This window comes from Pseudochaenichthys georgianus, chromosome 6 (genome assembly GCF_902827115.2).
Source record: "Pseudochaenichthys georgianus chromosome 6, fPseGeo1.2, whole genome shotgun sequence".
Classification (NCBI taxonomy): Eukaryota; Metazoa; Chordata; class Actinopteri; order Perciformes; family Channichthyidae; genus Pseudochaenichthys; species Pseudochaenichthys georgianus.
This window is the reverse complement of record NC_047508.1, coordinates 4,354,411-4,377,850: the sequence shown is the minus strand read 5'-3', so window position 1 is coordinate 4,377,850 and position 23,440 is coordinate 4,354,411. Positions and strand designations below refer to the sequence as shown.

General features: G+C 46.0%; 1 protein-coding gene across 1 annotated transcript in view; it reads right to left on the bottom strand.

Annotated features, from left to right (window-relative positions):
• LOC117448446 (anoctamin-1-like) overlaps positions 1 to 23,440 on the bottom strand; it is a 119,990-nt gene that overhangs the window by 62,030 nt on the left and 34,520 nt on the right. Inside the window, exons 3-9 of the mRNA XM_034085758.2 lie at positions 18,795 to 18,893; positions 14,795 to 14,946; positions 2,840 to 2,894; positions 2,231 to 2,279; positions 1,309 to 1,364; positions 1,163 to 1,204; positions 432 to 496 (exon numbers count right to left, since the gene is read on the bottom strand). Of these exons, the coding sequence (XP_033941649.1) occupies positions 432 to 496; positions 1,163 to 1,204; positions 1,309 to 1,364; positions 2,231 to 2,279; positions 2,840 to 2,894; positions 14,795 to 14,946; positions 18,795 to 18,893 (518 nt within the window). The remainder of the gene's footprint in view (positions 1 to 431; positions 497 to 1,162; positions 1,205 to 1,308; positions 1,365 to 2,230; positions 2,280 to 2,839; positions 2,895 to 14,794; positions 14,947 to 18,794; positions 18,894 to 23,440) is intronic.

Below are 23,440 nucleotides of genomic sequence, written 5' to 3'. Positions count from 1 at the left end.
CTGCTCTGCACACCGTAAACAATGATGGCTGATGTAATTCATGAGAATTTAAGCAGTTTAATATTTCTAAATCTGAGCAATATATGTTTTATTAGTTTATGAACTCCATTGTACATGTAATACAATTAAGTGTATATGAAGTGAAGTTTATTAAGTGTGGAACATAAAAATACGTTTTTTTGCGGCACACTTGGACAGTGCTCGCGGCACACCGGTTGGGAACCACTGGTATAAAGGATTACACTGTTATTTATAATCCTGGGTATGTAATATAGTGTATGATGTAAAGTACACATCTATGAGCCTGAATCCTGAGTCCTTCAAAATAAAAGCCCAAGCTGAAGAACAGGAAGGGGATTTTGATAGAATAGTTGTTGCCATACAGGGAATGTTGGAACTAAATGATATTACTAAACGCTAAGTGTCCTTACCGCACAAGTCCGATGGGCTGGTACTTGAAGAACACACTGTAGTTTGCCCACTCTTCATACAAAAGCTGAGGAAGACAATCAACAGTGTTTTGTTGCATTATTTGGTACAGTTTTAATCATGCATTTAATCTTTCTCATTCTACTAATTTAATACAACGCAATTGCTGTTTACTTCACAGTGAACTGTCGCCATGCTAGTTAGCTTAGCCCCTTGATGTACATTTCAGGCAACAAAATGAGCTAGAAGAGCCTCCATCGTCACGGGTAAAGGTGGAGGTAATAGATGAAACCTGTTTTTAACATTAAATTGTACGGTTGAGTCTAATGATTTTTTTCAATGTAATTATAAATATGAAGTAAATACTGCATTTGGTGGGGACTATTTTAAGTAGCGGATTAATACGGTGAAAACACATTTGGTACTCTAGTGAGTGTTCTCAGAAGCAGGACAGTAGGTTACATGCTTGTAAACTATATACAAATATACATTCAAAACAACAACAACAACTTACCAAACTAAATATTTGAAAGTTTGAAACACGTATGATCTACTGTAAAAACGTCAGTAAAAAAAAGAGACTTGAGCATGCAGGTTTCCTATTGACCTTGTGAGTGTTGCAAGTATTTGTAAAGTTTAGAGGTAGCTACATACGTGCATACATGCACGTGTGCAGAGCTTTACACATGCAATGTGTGAACAACAGTCTACCAGGACCTGCTCACTTCCTCACCCTTCTGTCATTGTGTACTGTGCTCTCCTCATTAATGTCTCCCTGTAAAGAAAAGAGAAACACTGATGCTGTGCATACTAACCAGAGACTGTGACCTGGGACTCTTCTTTTAATAACCTATTTGTGTCAGGATTAGTACTACTCACATCATGAAGAGGGTAAGCTGCAGAAAAGATACCACTGCCCAGGAGACTGGTGATACCTGCAAACAAGACGCAGGTGTTAGGGTGGGTTCCATGTCTTTATGGAGGCTTACTGTCCATTTCTATTTCAGTTTATGAAGATGGGGGAGAAAATGTAAGTGATGGAAAGACCAGGATAAGTGATTTGAACTCAGAGCTTTATGGACAACACAATATGTTGTGTCTGTTACATGGTCACTGTGTCGGATAAGATTGTTTTGTCATAACATCTTGCTGAGATTTGGCAGAGAGACACGACTGCAGCACCAATCAAAGCTCGCCTTCTTTCATAACATTTCATAGAAAATCGCGAAAAACCCCAGTTCCACCTGAAGCTCAAACAACATCTGTATCTTTCCCATCATGGTCTTTGCTGAGAAAGCTCTCATCGCTCTCATCAATGTAAATACAAAAATAAAAAGTCACTGCATCCGGGTCAAACTGTGGTTCTCACTGTGTGAAGACACACATGCTTTAACACATGCAGAATAAAACCTTGGATATGTATGGAAGTAAATATGGTCCATCTTTTTAATCTGAATTGTATACATTGAATCTGAAAATGTGTGGTTTGTTATAATTAAATTCAGAGGCAAACAATGTATAATTATTTGGTGCTAGAAATTCAATGGCTTTTAATTGTATAATCAGATGGAATCAGATGTACTTCCATCTCAAAAGGAAGACATTACAACTTCAGCTCTGGATGAACCTATTCATATTCCTTATGGGCAGAATTGCATCTGTTTAAAATAAATTCCTCAATGAAATGATCTATTTTCAATAACTCCAACGTATCCCACCCTAAACTTACTAAAGTAAGATTTACTCACCTCTAAACTCCACTGGAAAACAAGACAGAGAAGTGAACTGTTGAGAGACTCACCCATGCTGTACTTGGCCTTGCATTTGGTTCTTTTTAATATTTCAAAAACCTGGAATAAAATGAAAACACAATGATGGAACTTGACAAGGCACTAGGACATCAGTTAAACTCTTTATAAATCTTGTATATATTGTAATTCACATTTTATATATTGTAGACTAGTACAATGTGCACATTTTTACTTAAAGTTTCCTACATTTACATTATTATTTTAGGCTATTTTATTTTATTGGACATTTTACTTACATTTCTTAATTTACATAAATATCTTAATTTGACTATCATTATTTGCACATGCTTATGTTAATTTCCCATCTATATAATACAGTGGATATTTGTTTAATGATTTATCTTTTATCTGTTTCATTCTAAACGGGAGTAACTGTGAAACCTATGCTGATTCTGATTTTCATAATCTGCAAAAGCAATAATGACCACAACCAAATTGACATCTGTGGGTCAGAGAGAAGGTAGTATTTACATAAATTCCTTTATTTGTACACGTTATGGCATGCATACGATCCTTGCACAATCTGTCAGAAGAATTCATATAAAAGTAATATGTTCCATATTGTAAGAAACATCCCAGACAAACTTCCGTGGACTTACTATAGAACTCCTGGTTTTGCTGTCAAAGAAGTTATCTTTGTCTGAGAGGTCAAACCTGTAAATGAAACAAAAAACACAGTTTTCAGAAACAGGGGGTTACGTATTGTAACCCTAGTATATAAGCACGGGCGGAGCCCTCTACTGGACTCTATGGGTACTACTCTCTATCATGCTGTGCGTGCTTTCACCTACTGAGTTTACGTAAACGTAGCCGGCCAATCGGGGCGAGCCTACCTGAATGTGCTCGCAGGCCCACAGTATATAAAGGCGGCTACACCCGCTGCCCACTATCCTATACACTCTTCAGCGAGCGGACTAGGAAAGACAGGGCCCCCAGGTAGAGGGCTCCGCCTGTGCTTATATACTAGGGTTACAATACGTAACCCCCTGTAATATTTCACACAGACCCGATGTATACACGCCCTGTCATCCAACAACATCGACCCACCACACCGTCCCTGACCGGCTTTTGGCTAACATCCATTGCATCCCCACTTCCTCCTATCCGGTTGTAACCGTAGAGAAGTTGGGGCCGCAATTTGGATAAGGCACACTCACACACGCTTACCTCGTGTAGAGTGTGCATGGAAAAGATCTGTGCGGAGACTCCGTCTGGAGCCTACCGCACACCATGTTCCCCAGGTCCCTCAGGAGCATGGGAAAACATAAGAGCACCACGCCCCCCACACTCACTCCTGCTGACCCACAGCCACCCCCCCTCTCACCAGTCATGCGTTGCCTCGGCAAGCACAGACGACGAGAAGGAGCCAGGCATGTCCAGGAGATAACATTGTATGAACGAGCCTGGCGTAGACCAAGACGCCGAAGTGCATATATCTTCTACACTCACGCTGCTGAATAATGCTGTTTGACACAGCCACAGCCCGTGTAGAATGTGCACGGACCCCAGTGGGGAGGGCTCTCCCCGCCTGTCCATAGGCATGTGTAATGCACCCGCATAGCCATCCTGTTAGGCGCTTCTTGGAGAGAGCTTTTCTAGCCACACCATCCCCAAAGCACACAAACAGCTGTTCAGTGCGTCTAATGGCAGCCGTGCGCTCTACATAACATGCTAGCGCACGCACTGAGCAGAGGAGGTGCAATTTAGCCTCCCTGGCCTCAATATGGGGTGGAAATTAAAGCCACCTAACTGAATAGCCCTAGACCTGAACGAACTATTTAGGCTCTTAGGAGTAAAGGAGAGGTTCGGTCTGAGTGTCGCCCCGCTACAGTCACCCCGGATCAAAAGGCAGCTTGGGTGCACCGACAGAGCGGTCAGCTCGGACACTCTTTGGCCGAAGTCAAGGCAAGTAGCAATGCTGTCTTCCATGACAGTGCTTTCAGGGAGGAGAGCTCCAGGGGCTCAAATGGTTCTGTGACTAAAGCCTCGAGCACCAACGGCAGGTCCCACTGTGGGGCGGAGGCGTGCATTACTTGGCGCTGCCTCCTGACCCCCTGCAAAAACCGCGATATAAGCGGCTGACTGAAGGCTGACCTGCCTCCAAATCCCTCATGGCAGGACGAGATGGCTGCTGCATACACCTTAATTGTGGGATGAGCCAGCCCCCTGTCCACCAGTATCTGTAGCCCAGCGTGCATGACAGAGGCTCTAGACTCCTTCCTTCACACCATCGCCGGAATCCCGCCCACTTTGGCCTGTAACAGGCTGTGGTAGATTCTGCTCTTGTTGCTTGGATAGTCTGAATAACGTTGTCCGACAGCCCCACCTGTCTCAGCCTGTCCCTCTCAGGAGCCAAGCCTGGAGAGGTTGGCCCAGAGTGGGTAACGCCCCTATTGCCCCTGCTTCCTGAGACAGCGCTCCCCAGACCTGAGGAATAGCCCAGGGCTGGCCCCCCATCATCTGTGTTACCCCGCGTACCACGGCGCCAGGCGGCGATCTGGGGCCACTGGGATGACTGACAGCTGCTCCCGCCTCACCCTATCCAGAAGGGGGGGGATAAGGTGCAGCGGTGGAAAGGCGTAAAGCAGCTTCCTTGGCCATGGCTCGTGTGCAAATGCGTCCACCCCCAAGGGCGGATTGTCCCACCGGGCAACGGAGAACCACAGGGCACAGTGGCTGTTGCGCCGATTGGCGAACAGGTCCACCTCTGCTCTCCCGAACTGAGTCCAGACCTGCTTCACCACCTCCGGGTGAAGCCTCCACTCGTCTGGCAGGGGTCCGCCTCTTGACATGAGGTCGGCCCCCCCGTTCTCCCGTCCCGGGATGTGCAGGGCCCTTAGAGACAACACAATCTGTGAAACCCACAACCACAGGTTCTCTGCCGCGGTCAACAAGGCTATTGAGCGGAATCCGCCCTGCCTGTTGATGTACGACATGTGGTGCGGTTGTCGCTCCTCACTAGCACATGTTTGCCCTGTATTAAGGGTTTGAAGTGCTGTAGGACCAGCATCACTGCTTGCAGCTCCAGGAGGTTGCTGTGCCGAGCCTCTGTCAGAGGCCAGCAACCACCTACAGCTCTCTCAGGCACGTCCCCCCCATCCTGTCACTGAAGCATCTGTGAAGACTGTGATATAGGAGTTCACTTGCCCCAGTGGAGCTCCCCTCCGCAGATTCTCTGGAGACCCCCAGAATCGGAGGTTGCTCTCTACTGAGGGGGGGATGATCACCAGACGTCGTTTGTGTCTTGAGATCTAAACGAAGGCCGGTAAGCCACCTCTGTATGCGACGTGCATGCAGGAGTCCGAGTGGCACTATGGAGTGAGCAGCCGTCATGAGACCCAAAGTCTGCATGATGATCAAAGCTGTCACCGTCCCCCCCTGACGCAGACTGCCCGCAGCAGGGATGCCTGTCTGCTTTCTGTCAGGGTGGCATGTAGTCTGCCTTCATCGAGCATCACCCCCAGATATTCTACCTGCTGGTGAGGTATGGGGGAACTCTTCTTCCAATTGACCGCAACTCTTTTTCAACCCAACTTGGTTAGGTGTAGGATCAATTGGGCTGTGTGAAACATTGCCCATTCCCTGGACCTGGCCATGACTATGAGGTCGCCCAGATAAAAGAACACGCTCATGTCATGGTCCCGCAGCGGTTGCAGCGCCGTAGCGTGCGTGGGGAGAGGGAGTAGCCGAACGTCAGTCTGTTGTACTCGTAGGCTACCCCCTGGAAGTGTTTTGGAGCAATTTTGCCATGAAAGTAAGCGTTCTTCAGGTCGATGGTTGTGAACCAATCGCCTGGCTGCACTAGTCCCAGTAACTGTTTCATAGTTAACATATGGAACTTCTTGCATGCAATGTGCTGGTGCAGGCATTTGAAGATCCAGCATGGGCCTGAATGCTCCTGTCTTCTTAGGAACCAGGAAGTACAGGGAATAGTGCCCCTTCTCTCTGACTTGAGAGTGCACATGCCGAGAGGAAACCTCTCTCCTCCTGGGATGACAGATTTGCCTCTCTCATGCCTCTGAACGGAGGAGGGATGCTGCAAAACTGGAGTGAATAACCCAGTATCAGTGTCCTGTCCGTCCGCCCTGTTAATACACCACTGATTTTCCATTCCCCATAACATTGTGTTAGGGGATGTGCAATCAGCTGCGGAGCCGCAGCTATGAGGCTGTGGTACTCTCTGGTGGCCCACTCCGTCGGGGGGGGGTCGTCATAATGCCGTCTCTTTGAAACGGACATTATGGGGAAATGTGGAATGTGGAGAGAGATGACTCTTACTCTGGGATAAATGCCATAGTCTTTACTAAATGCATTTTTCACACACACACATGTCTCTAGACTAGGGTTACAATACGTAATCCACCATTCATGCAACAGGGCCTCTCCCATTGATGATAGATATGACTCTCTATTGCCCCTGAATTGAGGAGGGACGCTGCAAAGCTTGAGTGAGTAACCCAGTCTCAGTGTCCTGCCCCTCTACTCTGTCAGTACACAGCTTTTGTGGGGCTTCCATTCCCCACAAAACTGTGTTCAGGGGACATGCCAGCAGCTGTGAAGCTAAAGCTAAGAAGCTGTAGTATTCTCTGGTGGCCTACTCCGCTGCCAAACCTTTCCATAAGAAGGGAGTTTTGGCATGGGGGCTGACACAGAAAAGGGCCGATTTCCTACTGAGGTCCTTGAACGCACCGCGCTACGCTCCCGTGGGGCCGCGGCTCTGTCCTAATGCCGTCTCCTTTAAACAGACATTATGGTGAAAAGTGGAAATATGGAGAGATGACTCTTACTCTGGGATAAATGCAATCATTTTCACTGAATGCGTTTCTCACACACACATCACTCTCTCTTGAACCCGCACACTGTTTTGACAGCACTTCGGTTTATTCCACTCACGTGCACGCGCCCACCTGCTGGCTCCTATACTGGAGTTTACAGAGGGGGCGGGGAGTGTGGGACAGTGTTATTTCCTCTGGGGATGAGCAAGAAGCAGCCACGCTGCGACTACTCCTCACCCACGTAACCAAGGAGATTGATCCAAAGAGCCCTTCCGTAAACACAGGGTCCTTTTGGAAAGTGCCAGGCGGCGTGATCCCTCACCGGGATATCACACGGCAGACAACGGCGGCGGCCAAGATCAAGCTACAAACAATCGCTCTGATCTGGTGAGGTGAGGGCATCTCCAGCAATGAGCGAGATGCCCAACACACCCGTGTTTATTTGCAGTCGCCTTGTCACGCGGCAGCGTGGCAGAGCTGTTTTCAGCTCCCTGGCCTGCCTGCTGCCCGCTGGGAGCAGCTGCGCTCCGCCGCCATGGTCATCACCTAGGGCGGTGGACCTCCATGGACCGGACCCGGAAGTGCCCGACAACGGCAAACGGAGCCATCCGCCCCGCTGGAATGGCGACGTGAATGGCACCGCCTCGGCCATATCCTGGTCCCTTAAACACTCTAAGCAGAGGTGGTGGAGACCGGCGCCCGCGATCAAACCAGGGCAGGTGCATGGCCGAGCTTCCAGTAATGGTGAGTCAATTTTTCCATCTAATCTTCTAATCTTCGTTCGTTTAACTCTTCGGTTGTCAGCTCGTCTGAAGAGAAAAAGGATAGTGGGCGAGGGGTGTAGCCGCCTTTATATACTGTGGGCCTGCGCGCGCATTCAGGTAGGCTCGCCCCGATTGGCCGGCTACTTTTACGTAAACTCAGTAGGTGAAAGCATGCACAGCATGAGAGTAGTACCAATAGAGTCCAGTAGAGGGCGGAGCCTGTGTGAAATATAATCGATGTTTTCACCTTGAACTTTAATAGAAGTGACATCAAAAACATTTAAAAAAAAAAAAAAATTGTATTTGTGATATAAAGTGTTTATTAAGCTGTCTTTGAATCTGGTTTTGTGGCCAGCAGCTATGGCCATGCTAACAGTTAGCCTCCATATTGAAACACATGTAGCATGTACACCAGTGGCGTTGCACAATATTTCGGGGCTCCCCCGCAGGTCGGACCATGGGGCTCCGCCCCCTCCCCTAAATCAATAATAGAGTGACATGGGATAGACATCGCGGCAGGCATCTTTTGTAAACAGTAGGCCTATAGGTCAGTAGGAACTTTCTGTATAAAGATACATCTGATTTAAACAGTATAGGGTCAGTAGGAACTTTCTGTATAATATACATCTGATTTAAACAGTAAGGTCAGTAGGAACTGTATAATAATATACATCTGATTTAAACATCATTGACAAATACAAACAAGTGGCTGTGTATTTGTTGTAACATGAAGGTATATTGTAGAACGTTATAGCCTATCCTCATTGGAGTTCACACAACGGAACGGTTCACATATACATACATTCTGTATAAAAGAAAAGTAGCCTACCAAAAACAAACAAATAAAACACATCCTATAGGCTACATAGAGGATGCAATCAGGAGCTGCTTTGTAGGCCTATTATTTTATACGAGCGCGTCTCCTGGCATTCTTCTGAGCAAAGTCCTGTATAACAGTCTTTAAATCTATACTGCGCGCGCGTCAGCTCTCAATACTAAGGACTGCTAACCCAGACAGTCTCTCTTGTGACATTGTGCTCCTCAAATATGTCTTTATTAATTTAAGTTTTGAGAAAGATCTCTCAGCACTGGCAACAGTCACGGGTATAGTTAAAAACAATTTCAGTGCTGTGGCAACATCGGGGATACTTGGCAAAATGGACTGATTTTCAATGAGCAGGGTTTGTGCAAGGTCTTTGATTGTTCCACGCTCAATTTTCTTTATAGTAGGCCTAAGAGCATTACGGAGGGACAGGATCTGGAAAGGAAACTCGGCTGACAGGTCGTCTTTATACTGGCTTGATAAAGCACTTGCAGACTCAGACAGATCATTGTCTGTTGCGCGCAAACGTTTGCGGGGAAGCAGAAAAGAAAATCGCTGTGCAACTTCGCTCATTCCAACAAATCGCTTTTTGAGTTGGGCAACGACAATATCGATATTTGCGTAAAATACCGCCACTCTAAAATGCTCCCCTGGGTCTTGGAGCCGCTGGTCCTCGCAAAGCTCTGAAAAGTGCCTCTTTGTGCGCCTTGCGCGTCTGTCTTTGAAGAGACTGTGGACACCCCATGAAGATGCCAGGTCTTGCACGTGCGCTTTTAAGCCATCAAACTCTCCTCGGAGTTGGGCAAGTGTATCGGTTGCGTTACCAAGCATTGCTATCGCCTGTAAGAGGTCCACGTCTTTGCGCTGGAGAGCTTGGGACACAATGTTGACTGTTTCAAGGACCTTGCCCTGTATTACAGTCATTACAACAAACTCAAAGCTCTCCATGGCCTTTTTCAAGCCAGTCGCCTCGGCACGTTCCTCGCTTTTTTTGGAGAGCAAGTCTATCTTAGTTAGCGCTTGCATAATGTCAGCATAACGGAACCGCAATGATTGGACAGCGTCTTGTCTTGATGCCCATCGTGTCGGGCATAGTCTCTTCAGTGTAGGCTGGCCAGCCTTGGGCACTGAGAGGTGTGTTTCCAAAAGCTCCCATTGTTTGATGCTTCCACTAAAGAATACATATAGCCTTTCAACAGTGTCGTAGAAGTCTTTTATCTCAGGTATATTTTGGCATGCGTCATTGAGTACAAGGTTTAAATTGTGCGCAGCACAATGAATGTACACTGCGTTGGGCTCTTTATCCCTTATGCGTGTTTGTACACCGGCGTAGACGCCACTCATATTGCTAGCCCCGTCATATCCTTGTCCGCGGCACTTCCCAAGTAGTATCCCCTTTCTCTCCATCGATTCGAGAATTTCTCTCTCTAGACCTGCAGCAGTTTGGTCTGTGACTGCATGGAAGCCTATTTTCACCTCTGTAGGGTTTTCATTTTCATCATTTGCTATAGTAACATATCTGAACACTTGACTCAGTTGGTCTACTTTTGAAATGTCCTGGGTAGTATCCATTATAATTGAATAGAATTCTGCATTCTGTATGTCTGTAATGATTGTGTCCTGCACTTTTTTCGATAGCAATGAAATTATTTAGTTTTGAGTTTGAGGACTTAGGTAGTGCACCTTCTTTTTGCTTTCAATAAGCCTTTGCAGAACTGGATCATAACGCGCCATACGTTCTATGGTAGATAAGAAATTACCATTATCTATATCATCTATTTTCTCTCTGTGACCCCGGAAAGCAGAGTTGCGAGAGGCCAGTGTTAGTGTAACATCAGTTATTCTGGTTAGGACCTCGGTCCATAACCCCACCTCTCTCTTAAACTCAGATGATATTTGTCACGATTATCATGTCATGTCACATTTCTATGTCTAGGTTTGGGTGTTTTTGCTGTCATGTTTTCCTCCTGGGTTATTGTCTGGTCCTTCTTCCTTCCTGTTTTTCCTCCCGTCGTTAGTTTCCCTAGTGTGTCTAGTTATCTGATTGTGTTCACCTGTGGCCCTTGTGTTTCTCCTCCCCTGCCCGGCTGTTTATCGTCTTGTGATTACCCCTCCCTGTATTTAGTCTTGTCTCTTCCTGTGTTCAGTGTTGATGCTTCTTTTGTTTCTGACCTCGTTCACCGTAGAGTGTTTTGTCTGTCCAAGTCTAATTAAGTCCTTGAAATAAAGGTGTTATCAAGTGCTATCTGCGTTTGGGTCCTACCTACTTCACTTTGCGTATCAGAAAGCACAAACCAAGAAATGGGCTCAGCAGATCCGTTCGAGCTGGAATTATTTAATTTTTCCTTTTTTTTGGTTAACTGCTCGGATTGATGGAAGAGAGCACCCGGAGTTCAGCAGCGAGAGGCTGTGTTGTCGGAGGCGCGCCATATGGCTAGAGAGAAACCAGGTTTGGTGAAGTTCTTACCTGGCTGGATTTCAAAGATCCTCCCGGTGTGTGATTCCCGGCCTACTAGCCCCAGGCATGCTAGTTCCCTGTCTCCCAATTCCCAACCTGGTACCATACGCCTCGCTGGGTTCCGTCTGAAGTCAACCCATGCTTCTTCCCCAGTTCCTGCTCAGGAGTCGTTTTCTGGAACTCGTCTGGCTTATGGAGGTCCACGGAGTATTCAGGCAGCTGCTAAGAGAAGGAGTCGCAAGGCCAAGCTAGCAGCCCGAGCCCCAAGAGCCATGGCTACAGCCCCAGTACAGGCCCCAGCAGCCATGGCTCCATGCTCCAGTATCGGCCCACACAGCCATGGTTTCGTGCTCCAGTACCATCCCACACAGCCATGGTCCCGTGTTCCGGTTCCGTGCCCAGCAGCCATGCTTCCGGCTACGGAACCGGCCCCGGTACCCATGGTCCCGACTCCAGCTCCTCGTCTCCTGTTGGCTCTCCAGCCAACGCCAGCTCCCCGAGTCCTGTCGGCGTACCGGCCAATGCCAGCTCCCCGAGGCCTGTCGGCGTACCGGCCGACTCCAGCACCTCGTCTCCTGCTGGCTCCCCAGCCGACGCCAGCTCCCCGAGTCTTGTCGGCATACCGGCCGACACCAGCACCTCGTCTCCTGCTGGCTCTCCAGCCGACGCCAGCTCCCCGTATCCTGTCGGCGTACCGACCGACACAAGTTCCTTCTCAAGACCCATCTCAAGACCCATCTCAAGACCCCTCTCAAGTCCCCTCTCGAGTTCCCTCTCGAGTTCCCTCTCGAGTTCCTTCTCAGGTCCCCTTTCGAGTTTATTCTCGAGTCTCCTCTCAAGTTCCCTCTCAAGTCTCCTCTCGAGTTCCCTCTCAGGTCCCCTCTCGAGTCTCTTCTCGAGTCCCCTCTCAAGTCCTCTCTCGAGTCCCCTCTCGAGTTCCCTCTCAAGTCACCTCTCGAGTCCCCTCTAGAGTCACCTCTCCAGTCTCCTCTCTATTTCCCTCTCGAGTTCCCTATCGAGTCCCCTCTCAAGTCACCTCTCGAGTCTCCGTTCAAGTTTCCTCTCGAGATCCCTTTCAAGTCACCTCTCAAGTCAACTCTCAAGTTTCCTCTCGAGTTCCCTCTCAAGCCCTCTCTCGAGTTCCCACTCAAGTCCCTACTCATGTGCCGTTGGAGGTTCTGCCGGGGGTCCTGCCAACCCTATGTCCTGTGCCGTTGGAGGTCCCGCAGACTGCTCTTCTTCCGGGGTCCTGCCAACCCCAGGTCCTGTGCCGTTGGAGGTCCCGCAGACTGCTCTTCTGCCGGGGGTCCTGCCAACCCTATGTCCTGTGCCGTTGCAGGTCCCACAGACTGCTCTCCTGCCGGGGGTCCTGCCAACCCTATGTACTGTGCCGTTGGAGGTTCCGCCGACTACTCTTCTGCCGGGGGTCCTGCCAACTCCATGTCCTGTGCCGTTGGAGGTTCCGCCAACTGCTCTCCTGCCGGGGGTCCTGCCGGCCCTGTGTCCTCTTCCGTGGGGGAATCTTGCCGACACCTGTCCCACCGGCTCCTGCCCGGCCTCCGGAGCTGTCCGGTCTTCGCCCTCGAGCCCGGTCCCCTGAGTTCGCCCGCTGTGGTCTTCGCCCCGCCTTGAACTCTGTCTTGCCCCCGGGCCGTCCGCCCGAGACCCCCTCCTCGAACTCTGTCTTGCCCCCGGGCCGTCCGCCCGAGACCCCCTCTTCAAACTCTGCCTTGCCCTGGGCTGTCAGCCAAGGCCCGTCCTCCGGACCCCCTCCACCCACCCTGCTGGACGTTGTTGGATTTTTGTTTTGGTGTTTAGGGACGTCTAGAATCCGTCCCTTGAGGAGGGGGTTCTGTCACGATTATCATGTCATGTCACATTTCTATGTCTAGGTTTGGGTGTTGTTGCTGTCATGTTTTCCTCCTGGGTTATTGTCTGGTCCTTTTCCCTGTGTTTTCCCTCCTGTCGTTAGTTTCCCTGGTGTGTCTAGTTATCTGATTGTGTTCACCTGTGGCCCTTGTGTTTCTCCTCCCCTGTCCGGCTGTTTCTCGTCTTCTGATTACCCCTCCCTGTATTTAGTCTTGTCTCTTCCTGTGTTCAGTGTTGGTGCTTCTTTTGTTTGTGACCTAGTTCACAGTGTTTTGTCTGTCCAAGTCTAATTAAGTCCTTGAAATAAAGGTGTTATCAAGTGCTATCTGCGTTTGGGTCCTACCTGCTTCACTTTGCATATCAATATTGGCGCATCAATGGTCAGATTATTTTTCCACGTATCATACACGTCACATGCTGCCAAATGAGAGCGAGATAATTCGTGTTCCTTAATCTTTTTAGAGAGACCCTGCCAATCATTTATTCCTATTCTTCACGCCTGGTGGAGGTGATGGGCAGACGGTCTGTCACCGAACAGCCAGCACTGCTCACAGTACACCCGGTCCATACATGGCGAGTAACATAGCCACTTGCGCGGAATTCTACATCCAATTTTGGATGTTTTGTTATAGAACTCTTTTGAAAAGCACCTTCCCGTCCCATCCCTTTTGAATGGCCCTTCAGGCTTGCATGGCCCGTTATTCCGAATGTACCGTTTAACATCATCGTCTTCTAAATCTACAGGGAATGTCCCCCTATCAGTAGGGTATTCAGTCACAGAGTTGTCACTGGTCAACGTGTCCCTGGGGTGGGTGGGAGCTGCTGTCACTGTCGGGGCACGGCTAGCTGGCTGGGCAACTTTGGCTATGCCTATGTCTGAACTGGCCTCAGAGGGGGCACAGCTGACTTCTTGCTGACCTGCAAAAAGGAACGGATTATATTCCAATTCCAATGTAACCTGTAGCATACTGACTCGTACTGTTTATGGCGATTGGTGAATACAACTTTCTATTATTCAAACCTGTCTCGAAGCGTGAGGCACGACTAGCTGGCTCGGCTGTAACGGGGCTGCTGAGGTCTGTGGGGGCACGGCTAGCTGGCTGGGCAGCCTTGGCTATGCCTATGTCTGAACTGGCCTCGGAGGGGGCACAGCTGACCTCTTGCTGACCTGCAAAAATGAACGGATTAGATTCCAATTCCAATGTAACCTATAGCATCCTCTTACTGGTTATGGTGAATAAAACTTTCTATTATTCTAATGTCTAACCTGTCTCGAAGCGCGAGGCACGACTAGCTGGCTCGGCTGCAACAGGGCTGCTGGGTTGTCTGCCTGGACTCAGAGCTGACGGCCGGGGGCCGGGGGGGTTGCTAGCGGTCTATCTGCAGTAACGTTAGAGTCTACGTCTACCTTTGCTGCCTGCCTTCGGCTTTCGCTCTCATTTTGCTTTTCTGAGCACCGCTTGGGTAGTGGCGCTTCATTTTTCATGTTTACCGGCAACGCAACTAATGAACGTTATTTATATGAGCAATGCTTCCCGCTTTGTTTTGAACGCTGCCCAGCCTGCCAATGAACATTAGTTATCAGCCGGCTAGCCCTATTGCAGGTGAGCAAATAATTATAATGATACACTGTTGTACTACTACAGGCAGCGTACACATGACGTAGCAACATAGCAGGGAGGGGGGGGCCCCGCCCTCTGCGCCCTGTTCCCGCGTTACGAAATCTAAGAGGATAGCCTACAGTGGGGGCGGGGCCCCCTAAGCTCCGGGGCTCCCCCGCACCGCGGGGGGGGCGGGGGCCTCCGCTACGCCACTGATGTACACCCATATTAAGCTAAAAGGGTAACACATATGAAAACACTTACAGGTGTTGTTTCTCTCTGGAGAACGTGTGTGAAAGGTGTTTGATGTTCTGTGGTTGATGTTCCTCAACATGAGGGTGGAGAGGTTCCACGAGTTTACAAGCCAGGGAGCAGATCTTCTCCACAACACCACTCAACTGCTTCACCTCATACACCTAGAACACACACAGTTCATCAAGGTTACTTTGTGAGTGAAGTGCATTTAACACAAGAACAGACATGAAAGACATCCACAATCCATTTCAAGTTAAGCCATCCTGAAATACCATGAAAATGTTTCACTTATTGTTTGTGATACGGAGCCCCCTAGGGGACATGGAGAAGATCTCACCAAACCCCTTTGCAAAACCCTGTTGCAGTTTGTAGACGGTCCCTAAGCACTCCTCTCCCTCCTCCAGCTGCAGATTGTGACCAATTATTGATGTTTAGCTCGGATGACGGCGCGTATCGAACTGTTCTGATAAAAACGACTCTGTAGCTCGTTGTCTACCTTTCTTTGATTGTAAAGTCATGTTGTTTGTATTTTTACAACGTTACGTTCATGAGTTATTGATCCGCAAAATTTGAATCTGACAATAACTCAGCTCAGAGGGACGTGCATGTCCCCTCGCTCTGAGTGTTCTCTTGAGGTGTCTTTCACTTATGTGAAACCCATGCCTATTGCCAAGCACTGATGTTATATCTTTATATTTAAGGCCAAGTTCAAAGTAAAATCGATGAACCGCTCCATTGTTGTGGTTTCTGTGTTGCCGTAGCAGCCGAACTGACCAGGAAGTACATTGAGCTAAATACAAAGTTTTGCGAGATCTCGCAAAAGTATTGCGAGATATCGATTTATTTATTTTTAAATCATTTTTTTTCCTTCTCCATGTCCCCTAGGGGGCTCCGTAGGTTTAACTGTATGCTTGTTTAATGCTAAATATGGTTGTATCTATGTTTTCCCTATTACATTTAGAGCACAATATGTACTGGGAATTCGTAAACTGCAGAGTTCTCAGCTCACCAATAAAAGCTTGTTGGAAGTGTTGCATTTAATACAATTACATGTAAAGTGATGAAGAAAAAAACAACAACCCCGAACTGTATGCCTAACTGAAATGATTGTATTATAAATATAAAAATGTATACTCGCTTCAACATGCTTCCACTGGGTCAGATAATACAAATACATACGTTTCCATAGCTATGCAGACGACACACACATTTACATAACCATTTCACCAGGTGACTTGCAGTCCAGTACAAACACTGAGTAAATGCATCGAACAAATCCATGGTTAAATGTGTCAGGACTTCCATCAAATAAACAAAGATAAAACTCAGACAATAGTGTTTGGAACAAATAGGCATTGTTTAGTGCTCATCTTCTGTAGAGAAGGCCCAAAAGCTATAAGATGTTCTGGATTTCTGTTATTATATAGTGTTAGTATCTGTTGTATCGGTTCATCGGTGGTTATCTAAGGGGGAGTCACACGTCAAAAGTATTGGGCCTCAGGCAGTACAAAGGTTAAGTGACAGACGAAAGTTGGGTAGCAGTGCATTAAGTTTCATTTCAAGTGATGTGTGCGTAAAGAAAACCACACACACATAGGATCTGTATCACTGCTGACTTTCACTTATTGACAAAGAGAAGTCAGTAAAGGAATATCAATCATCTCTCAGCTCTGGATATTTGTCCTTTAGAGATATTCTGACCGACACACCGGTGTGAGCCTCGTGATAAATACAGAACTATTGCCCAGACTGAGCTTATCCCTGGCCTATATCTCCACTATGCTTCAATCGGAAATGTTAAAAACAACTGAAAAGGCCAAAAATCTAAGTGTAGTCATGGACTCTGACATGCATTTCACAGTCACATTAAAACAATTCAGCCTACTATCACCTTAAGCTATGTCCAGATTCAAGGATTCAACCACTATAATGGTGTCGTTACAGGTCTCAGTATAAAATCCATGAGACAGCTGCAGCTGATTCAGAACGCTGCTGCTCGAGTCCTCACTAACACTAAGAAAGTGGATCACATCACTCCTGTCCTGAAGTCTTTACACTGGCTTCCTGTGTGTCAAAGAATACTGCTGTTGGTTTATAAATCACTGAATATGTTTTTTCTGATCTTTTGCTACATTCAAACTCTCAGGTCTTCTGGGAGGGGTCTGCTTTCTGTCCCCAGAGTCAGAACTAAACATGGAGAAGCAACGTTCAGTTATTATGCTCCATACATCTGGATTAAATCCCAGAAAACTGCAGATCAGGCAGTTTTATTATTGTAATTTTGTACCTGTCTTGTTGTATTTTTGCTTGTTTTCATGTGTATTCTCTTGGGTACTCACAATTTAAATGTGATTAAACGTTTTATTTTATTTTGCACCAAGTCTTAATGTTTTTAATAATTTAATTGTAAAGCACTTTGAATTGCCTTGTTGTTAAAATGTATAACATAAATAAACTTGCCTTGCCTTACTCACATGTAATCAATATGAAGGGAAGCATATACCAAATACAGTTTTACTGTCAGTAATATGCTCAATATTCATGATGTGCACTTGCATAAACAAATGGAGAATGTTGTGTATAACTTTATACTGTAACTATAGATATATGATATGTAGTAGCCTCTGTGAAGATGAATGCCTGATGACAGGCAGATGTCTTATTAGACAGTTATTAGTTATAGGGGTATACATTTTTGCAATTACTTTTACCACCTGTTACGAAACAATCCTCCAAAAATCCAAGTATGTTGTATTACTATATTTACACTGAACAAAAATATAAACGCAACACTTTTGTTTTTGCTCCCATTTTTCATGAGATGAACTCAAAGATCTAAAACATTTTCTATATACACAAAATAACCATTTCTCTCAAATATTGTTCACAAATCTGAAAAAATCTGTGATAGTGAGCACTTCTCCTTTGCCGAGATAATCCATCCCACCTCACAGGTGTGGCATATCAAGATGCTGATTAGACAGCATGATTATTGCACAGGTGTGCCTTAGGCTTGCCACAATAAAATGCCACTCTGAAACGTGCAGTTTTGCTTTATTGGGGGGTTCTGGGGGGGTCCGAAAACCAGGCAGTATCTGGTGTGAGGGGTAGGATTAGGGTTAGGGGTAGGGTTAGGGTAATGTTGTGAATTGAGTGGCCCATTGCGGTGGTGGGGTTATGGTATGGGCAGGCGTATGTTATGGACGACGAACACAGGCCACTCAATTCACAACATTACTTTAACCCTAACCCTAACCCTACCCCTAACCCTAATCCTACCCCTCAAACCATATACTGCCTGGTTTTCGGACCCCCCCAGACCCCCCAATAAAGCAAAACTGCACGTTTCAGAGTGGCCTTTTATTGTGGCCAGCCTAAGGCACACCTGTGCAATAATCATGCTGTCTAATCAGCATCTTGATATGCCACACCTGTGAGGTGGGATGGATTATCTCGGCAAAGGAGAAGTGCTCACGATCACAGATTTTTTCAGATTTGTGAACAATATTTGAGAGAAATGGTTATTTTGTGTATATAGAACATGTTTTAGATCTTTGAGTTCATCTCATGAAAAATGGGAGCAAAAACAAAAGTGTTGTGTTTATATTTTTGTTCAGTGTATCTTTTTCTCTCATCATATTTTACATTATATTGCTTAACAGTCAATGCAGGTGTAAAAACCAGAACAAGGACATCACTTCCTAAAAACTGTACAAAGGTAAAAATAAATGCCAACTTTTTACAGACACTGTGATGTCTTTGTACAAAGCCCACTTTGAAGACTGTAACAGAGTGTAACAGATAGGGTCAGGAAAACTGTTACAGTGCATTTTATTTTCCTGGATGTGGATAGTGGGCTTTAAAAGAGCTGGACCCTGACTATAAAGGACAAGACTTTGACACCAGAGAACAGCCTTTGTGTGGTTGGATTAAGGGAACAAATGCACTGTAGAGGGCGGTCAACAGAGAGTGTAATAGGGGTAACTTTACAGCCTCAACAGAGTCTTACCTTCTTGGTGGGCATCTTCAGCTTCATCAGCTCGGCCTCTCGACAGAGGATGTTCCAGGGAGCATGAATCTTCACAAAGCCAACCCCTGCAATCTTGGTCTGAAATACAAAAAATATATTCATGTTTTACTGTGGTCAGCATTCAAAAAGTACACTCGGAAAGAAGAATTGTAAAACTAATCTGAAAAAGGACCATGGCAGAGTATTTGCATGCATGTACAAGGAGGACAACCCAAAGAGCAATCTGGACCAGGACTGGAATTCACTCTGCTTAAAGACAAACTCATATTTAACATCATTGCGACTACTCCACTACTCCACGAGCTGAGAATTAGTAGTCCATTTTACTATTAACAGCATATTAGGGTTAATGTATATTAATATTTCCGATGTTGTGTATTTGTATATGTTTGCTTATTTGAGGAGATGAGAGGAACTCAGGTCAATGGACATCATTCAATCAATCAAAGTCTATTATATAGCCCAATTTCAAACATTTGACATTTGTCTCAGGGGACTTTACAATTTGTGCGGAATATGAACATGAATAAGACACCCTCTGTCCTTAGACCCTCACATCAGACAAGGAAAAACTCCAAAGAAACCCCACAGTTAAAAATGGCACAAACCTCAGGGAGAGCAACAGAGGAGGACTCATTGATTTTGACACCTCTTGCTGCTGTATTCAATCAATCAATGTTTATTTATATAGCCCAATATCACAAATGTTACATTTGTCTCAGTGGACTTCACAGTTTGTACAGAATATAAGTATGACAATACGACACCCTCTGTCCTTAGACCCTCACATCGTACAAGGAAAAACTTCCGAAGAAAACCCACAGTTTAAAGGAAAACATGGGAGAAATCTCAGGGAGAGCAACAGAGGAGGGATCCCTCTCCCAGGACGGACAGACGTGCAATAGATGCCGTGTGTAAATTGAAAAGATAATACATTTACAACATAGGTAGTCCAAATGTTTTCCTTCTAAAATATAAATCAAGCCTCTGACACACACTGTAAGGTTTCAGCGTTAGAGTTATTTTAGTTTATTGTTTTGTGTTTATTCTTGTGACCTTGCATTTTCTTTTGGTATTGACTCTACCCTCTCTTTTCAGGTGTCTACACTTCCTGTTGTTGTGTGTCACCTGCCAGCTTGATTGTGGTCCCCTGCTCATGATTGTTTTCACCTGTGCCCCATTACCCGTTGTGTGTGTATATATAGCCCAGGGATGGGCAAATGGCAGCCCGGGGGCCATGTATTGTATATCATCTGAATTTGGCGAAACAAGTTTAATATTCTAAAAACCAAGACTTTGTTTATTTTAAATCAGATGAAAACAAACTGTCACAGACTCTGCCGTGTTATCTATGATTACTACGCTTTTCATTCATAATTTCAGCGGGAGGGAGGGGGCGTGACGCTGAGGAACAGCAGAGTGCGGGCTGACAGGTGTCTGTGTTGACACTCCCCTTATTGTGGAATAAGGGGAATGCAGAGACAGGCTACAAGTGTCTTAGGTTCAAGTTAGACAACTAATGTCTGGGTTAGTGTTCATGACTTCATGTTTATGTCATCTTAATGGTTAATCTCAATACACACACATTTTCCGTGCTTTCCAATAGTTTAAAAATAGTTGTATTCCACTGTTGAATAACCTGTTCAATACAAACATGCCACTTGTAAAAATTAAATAACATTTCTGTGAACTGATATTTGTTTAGTGCGCTTATTAGAGGATGTTCACTGAAAGATTGTAAAATGTCAATGAAGATGTCAGACTTAGTATATTTGTTAATAATTACATACAACACATGGAATTTGTGTGTGTGTGTGTGTGTGTGTGTGTTCCAAGTGAATCTGCGGCCCCCTGGTGGCCAGTACATCAATTATGTGGCCCCCACCACTAGTGCTGTGTACCGGTACGCCGAACCGGTACTGGACTTGTAAAAAGTTTCGGTTCAAGTCCGGTTAAAACCGGAACGTCGGAAACCGGTACTTGGACTCGCAAAAAAACTAGCACTTACGTATATTCTGGTGTCTGTGGTTATTTAAACATTCCCTGATAAACGTTATTCAGCGTCAATAAATGAGTGCTAATCCCAGTGTGCTCAGTGTACAACATCACATGTAATTTCACCTTCGATTCACGGTTTGCAAACGTAGCATTTCGCCACATGCTAATGCTAACCGGAAGTGAAGAATTTTCAGAATAAAAGTATTAAGTTAATAGTGTGAATTTACGTTTTTTTCAGAATAAAACTGATTTAAATTAAATAGTGTATTTAATTCAAAATTACGCCATATCAACATTGATTTTAATTTCTAACAGTATGTATGTACCGTAATTTTCGGACTATAAACCGCGCCTTTTTTCCCATTTTTCGACCCTGCGGCTTATATAACGGTGCGGCTAATCTATGGATTTTACAGGTTACAGTCCACCACCTTTAACTCTATGGGCTCTATGGCCGGTCCGCGCCCCCCACCTTTGAGCGGCGGGCTCCAGCAGGAAAAGCTGGAGGCCGGTAAAGAGTGAGACAGGTAGCGCGCAAAAGTAAAAGTGGAACCGAGAGTGGTACGAGAGACAGAACGAGAGCAAGACATACAGACATTACGAGAGCGAGACAGTTTGTGCAAAGGAAGTTTTCATGCACAAACCCTCATTATGGAAAACAAATGTAGAAATACGTTAGCTTTTAAGTTAAAGGCAGTCAATCTGGCAGTAAAAGAAGGAAATAGAGCTGCTGCACGTACCCTTGGCATCAATGAGTCAATGGTGAGATGTTGGAGACGCCAGCGGGAAGAACTGTCTCAATGCAAAAAGTCAAAAAAAGCTTTCAGAGGTAATAAAAGCAGATGGCCCGAACTTGAAGACTTTCTTGAAGATTGGGTGAACACACAGAGAGCAGACGGCCGAGGTGTTTCCACCGTGCAGATCCGACTGAAGGCCAAAACAGTCGCCACCGAAATGAAAATTGAAAATGTTAGAGGTGGACCATCCTGGTGTTTCAGATTTATGAGACGAAAGGGACTGTCCATCAGGGCGCGGACGACTGTGTGTCAGCAACTCCCTCCCGACTACCAGGAGAAAATAACAAACTTCGGCGAATTCACACAAAGAAAGATAGAGGAATATTCCATCGGACCGGACCAGATCATAAATATGGATGAAGTTCCTTTGACGTTTGACCTGCCTCTCACTAGGACTGTTAACAAGAAAGGTGAATCGTCCATCACGTTGAGAACCACTGGCCACGAGAGAACGAATTTCACTTGTGTTTTTGGCTGCACAGCATCTGGATTAAAGCTTCCGCCAATGGTGATTTTAAAGCGGATTACAATGCTAAAAGAAAAGATCCCGAACGGCATCTCCTTTAAAGTCAACAAGAAAGGGTGGATGATGGAAAGCGTAATGAAGGAGTGGCTGAATGAGTGCTACGTCAAGCGCCCTGGAGGATTCTTTCGCCAAAAAAAAGCTTTGCTCGTTTTGGACAGCATGAGGGCCCATATAACAGATTCTGTGAAAGCAGCCATCAAGAGCACAAACTCAATTCCAGCTGTGATTCCTGGGCGCACAACGAAGCATCTGCAGCCACTCGACATCAGTGTCAATCGTGCGTTCAAAGTGGCACGACGCGTTCAGTGGGAGGCGTGGATGACTAGCGGCGATAAATCATTCACCAAAACTGGTCGCATGCGAAAACCAACTTTCGCTCAAGTTTGCGAGTGGATCCTGACAGCGTGGAGGAGTGTCAAAACATCCACGATCAGCAACGGGTTCCGAAAGGCTGGACTGCTGCGTGATGAAGACGAGGACGCCACCACAGCTGAGGCCCTTCAGAGGCTGTTCGATTCCGACAGTGACGAAGAGGAGTTCGTTGGTTTTGAGAGCGACAACGAAGGAGAGAGGAGAGTGGCTGACGAAGCCACCCTGAGCCTGTTCGTTTCCGACACTGAAGATGAGGACTTTGGTGGTTTTAGTACGCAGGAAGAAGACGAAGATGAGGATTAATGACTTGACTTTTCTGGTTACAGCCGTGTACTGCACCTTAGCCTAAAAGATGAAGACGAGGATTAATGACTTTTCTGGTAGGCTGATTACCGTATCTTTTAAGCAGCCGTGTTACTGCAACTTTAGGCTTACGCGCTTACTGTCGTGTTACAGGCACTTTATTTTGCACTTTTAAAAAAACACATTTAATTTAGCCATTGATATTGCCTCGTCAAGCGCTGTAAGCTTTGTTTTTTGTAATGGTACTACTGTAGGCTATAATGTAGATCAGTGGTTTTCAACCTTTTTCATGCCAAGGACCCCTAAATTGATACACATTTGGCTGCGGACCCCCAAATGAAAATATTTTGTGCCAGGGACCCCCAGAAGCAAAGATATCAGTTCATTTTCGCTTTAAAAAATATAAATATTCAAAGATGTGCACACTTTTTCAAGGTTTTTCAAAAATAGCCAAAGCTAAGTGGTTAAATGATTGTGACGCTATTAACTAATTTAGCTGGGGAACCCCTAGCACTCCCTCAAGGACCACTGGTGGTCCCCGTACCACTGGTTGAAAACCACTGCTGTAGATCACTGCCGGTACGTGCGCTGGGAGCGCACCGTTTAAGTTTGAAAGTTGAAATGTTTGT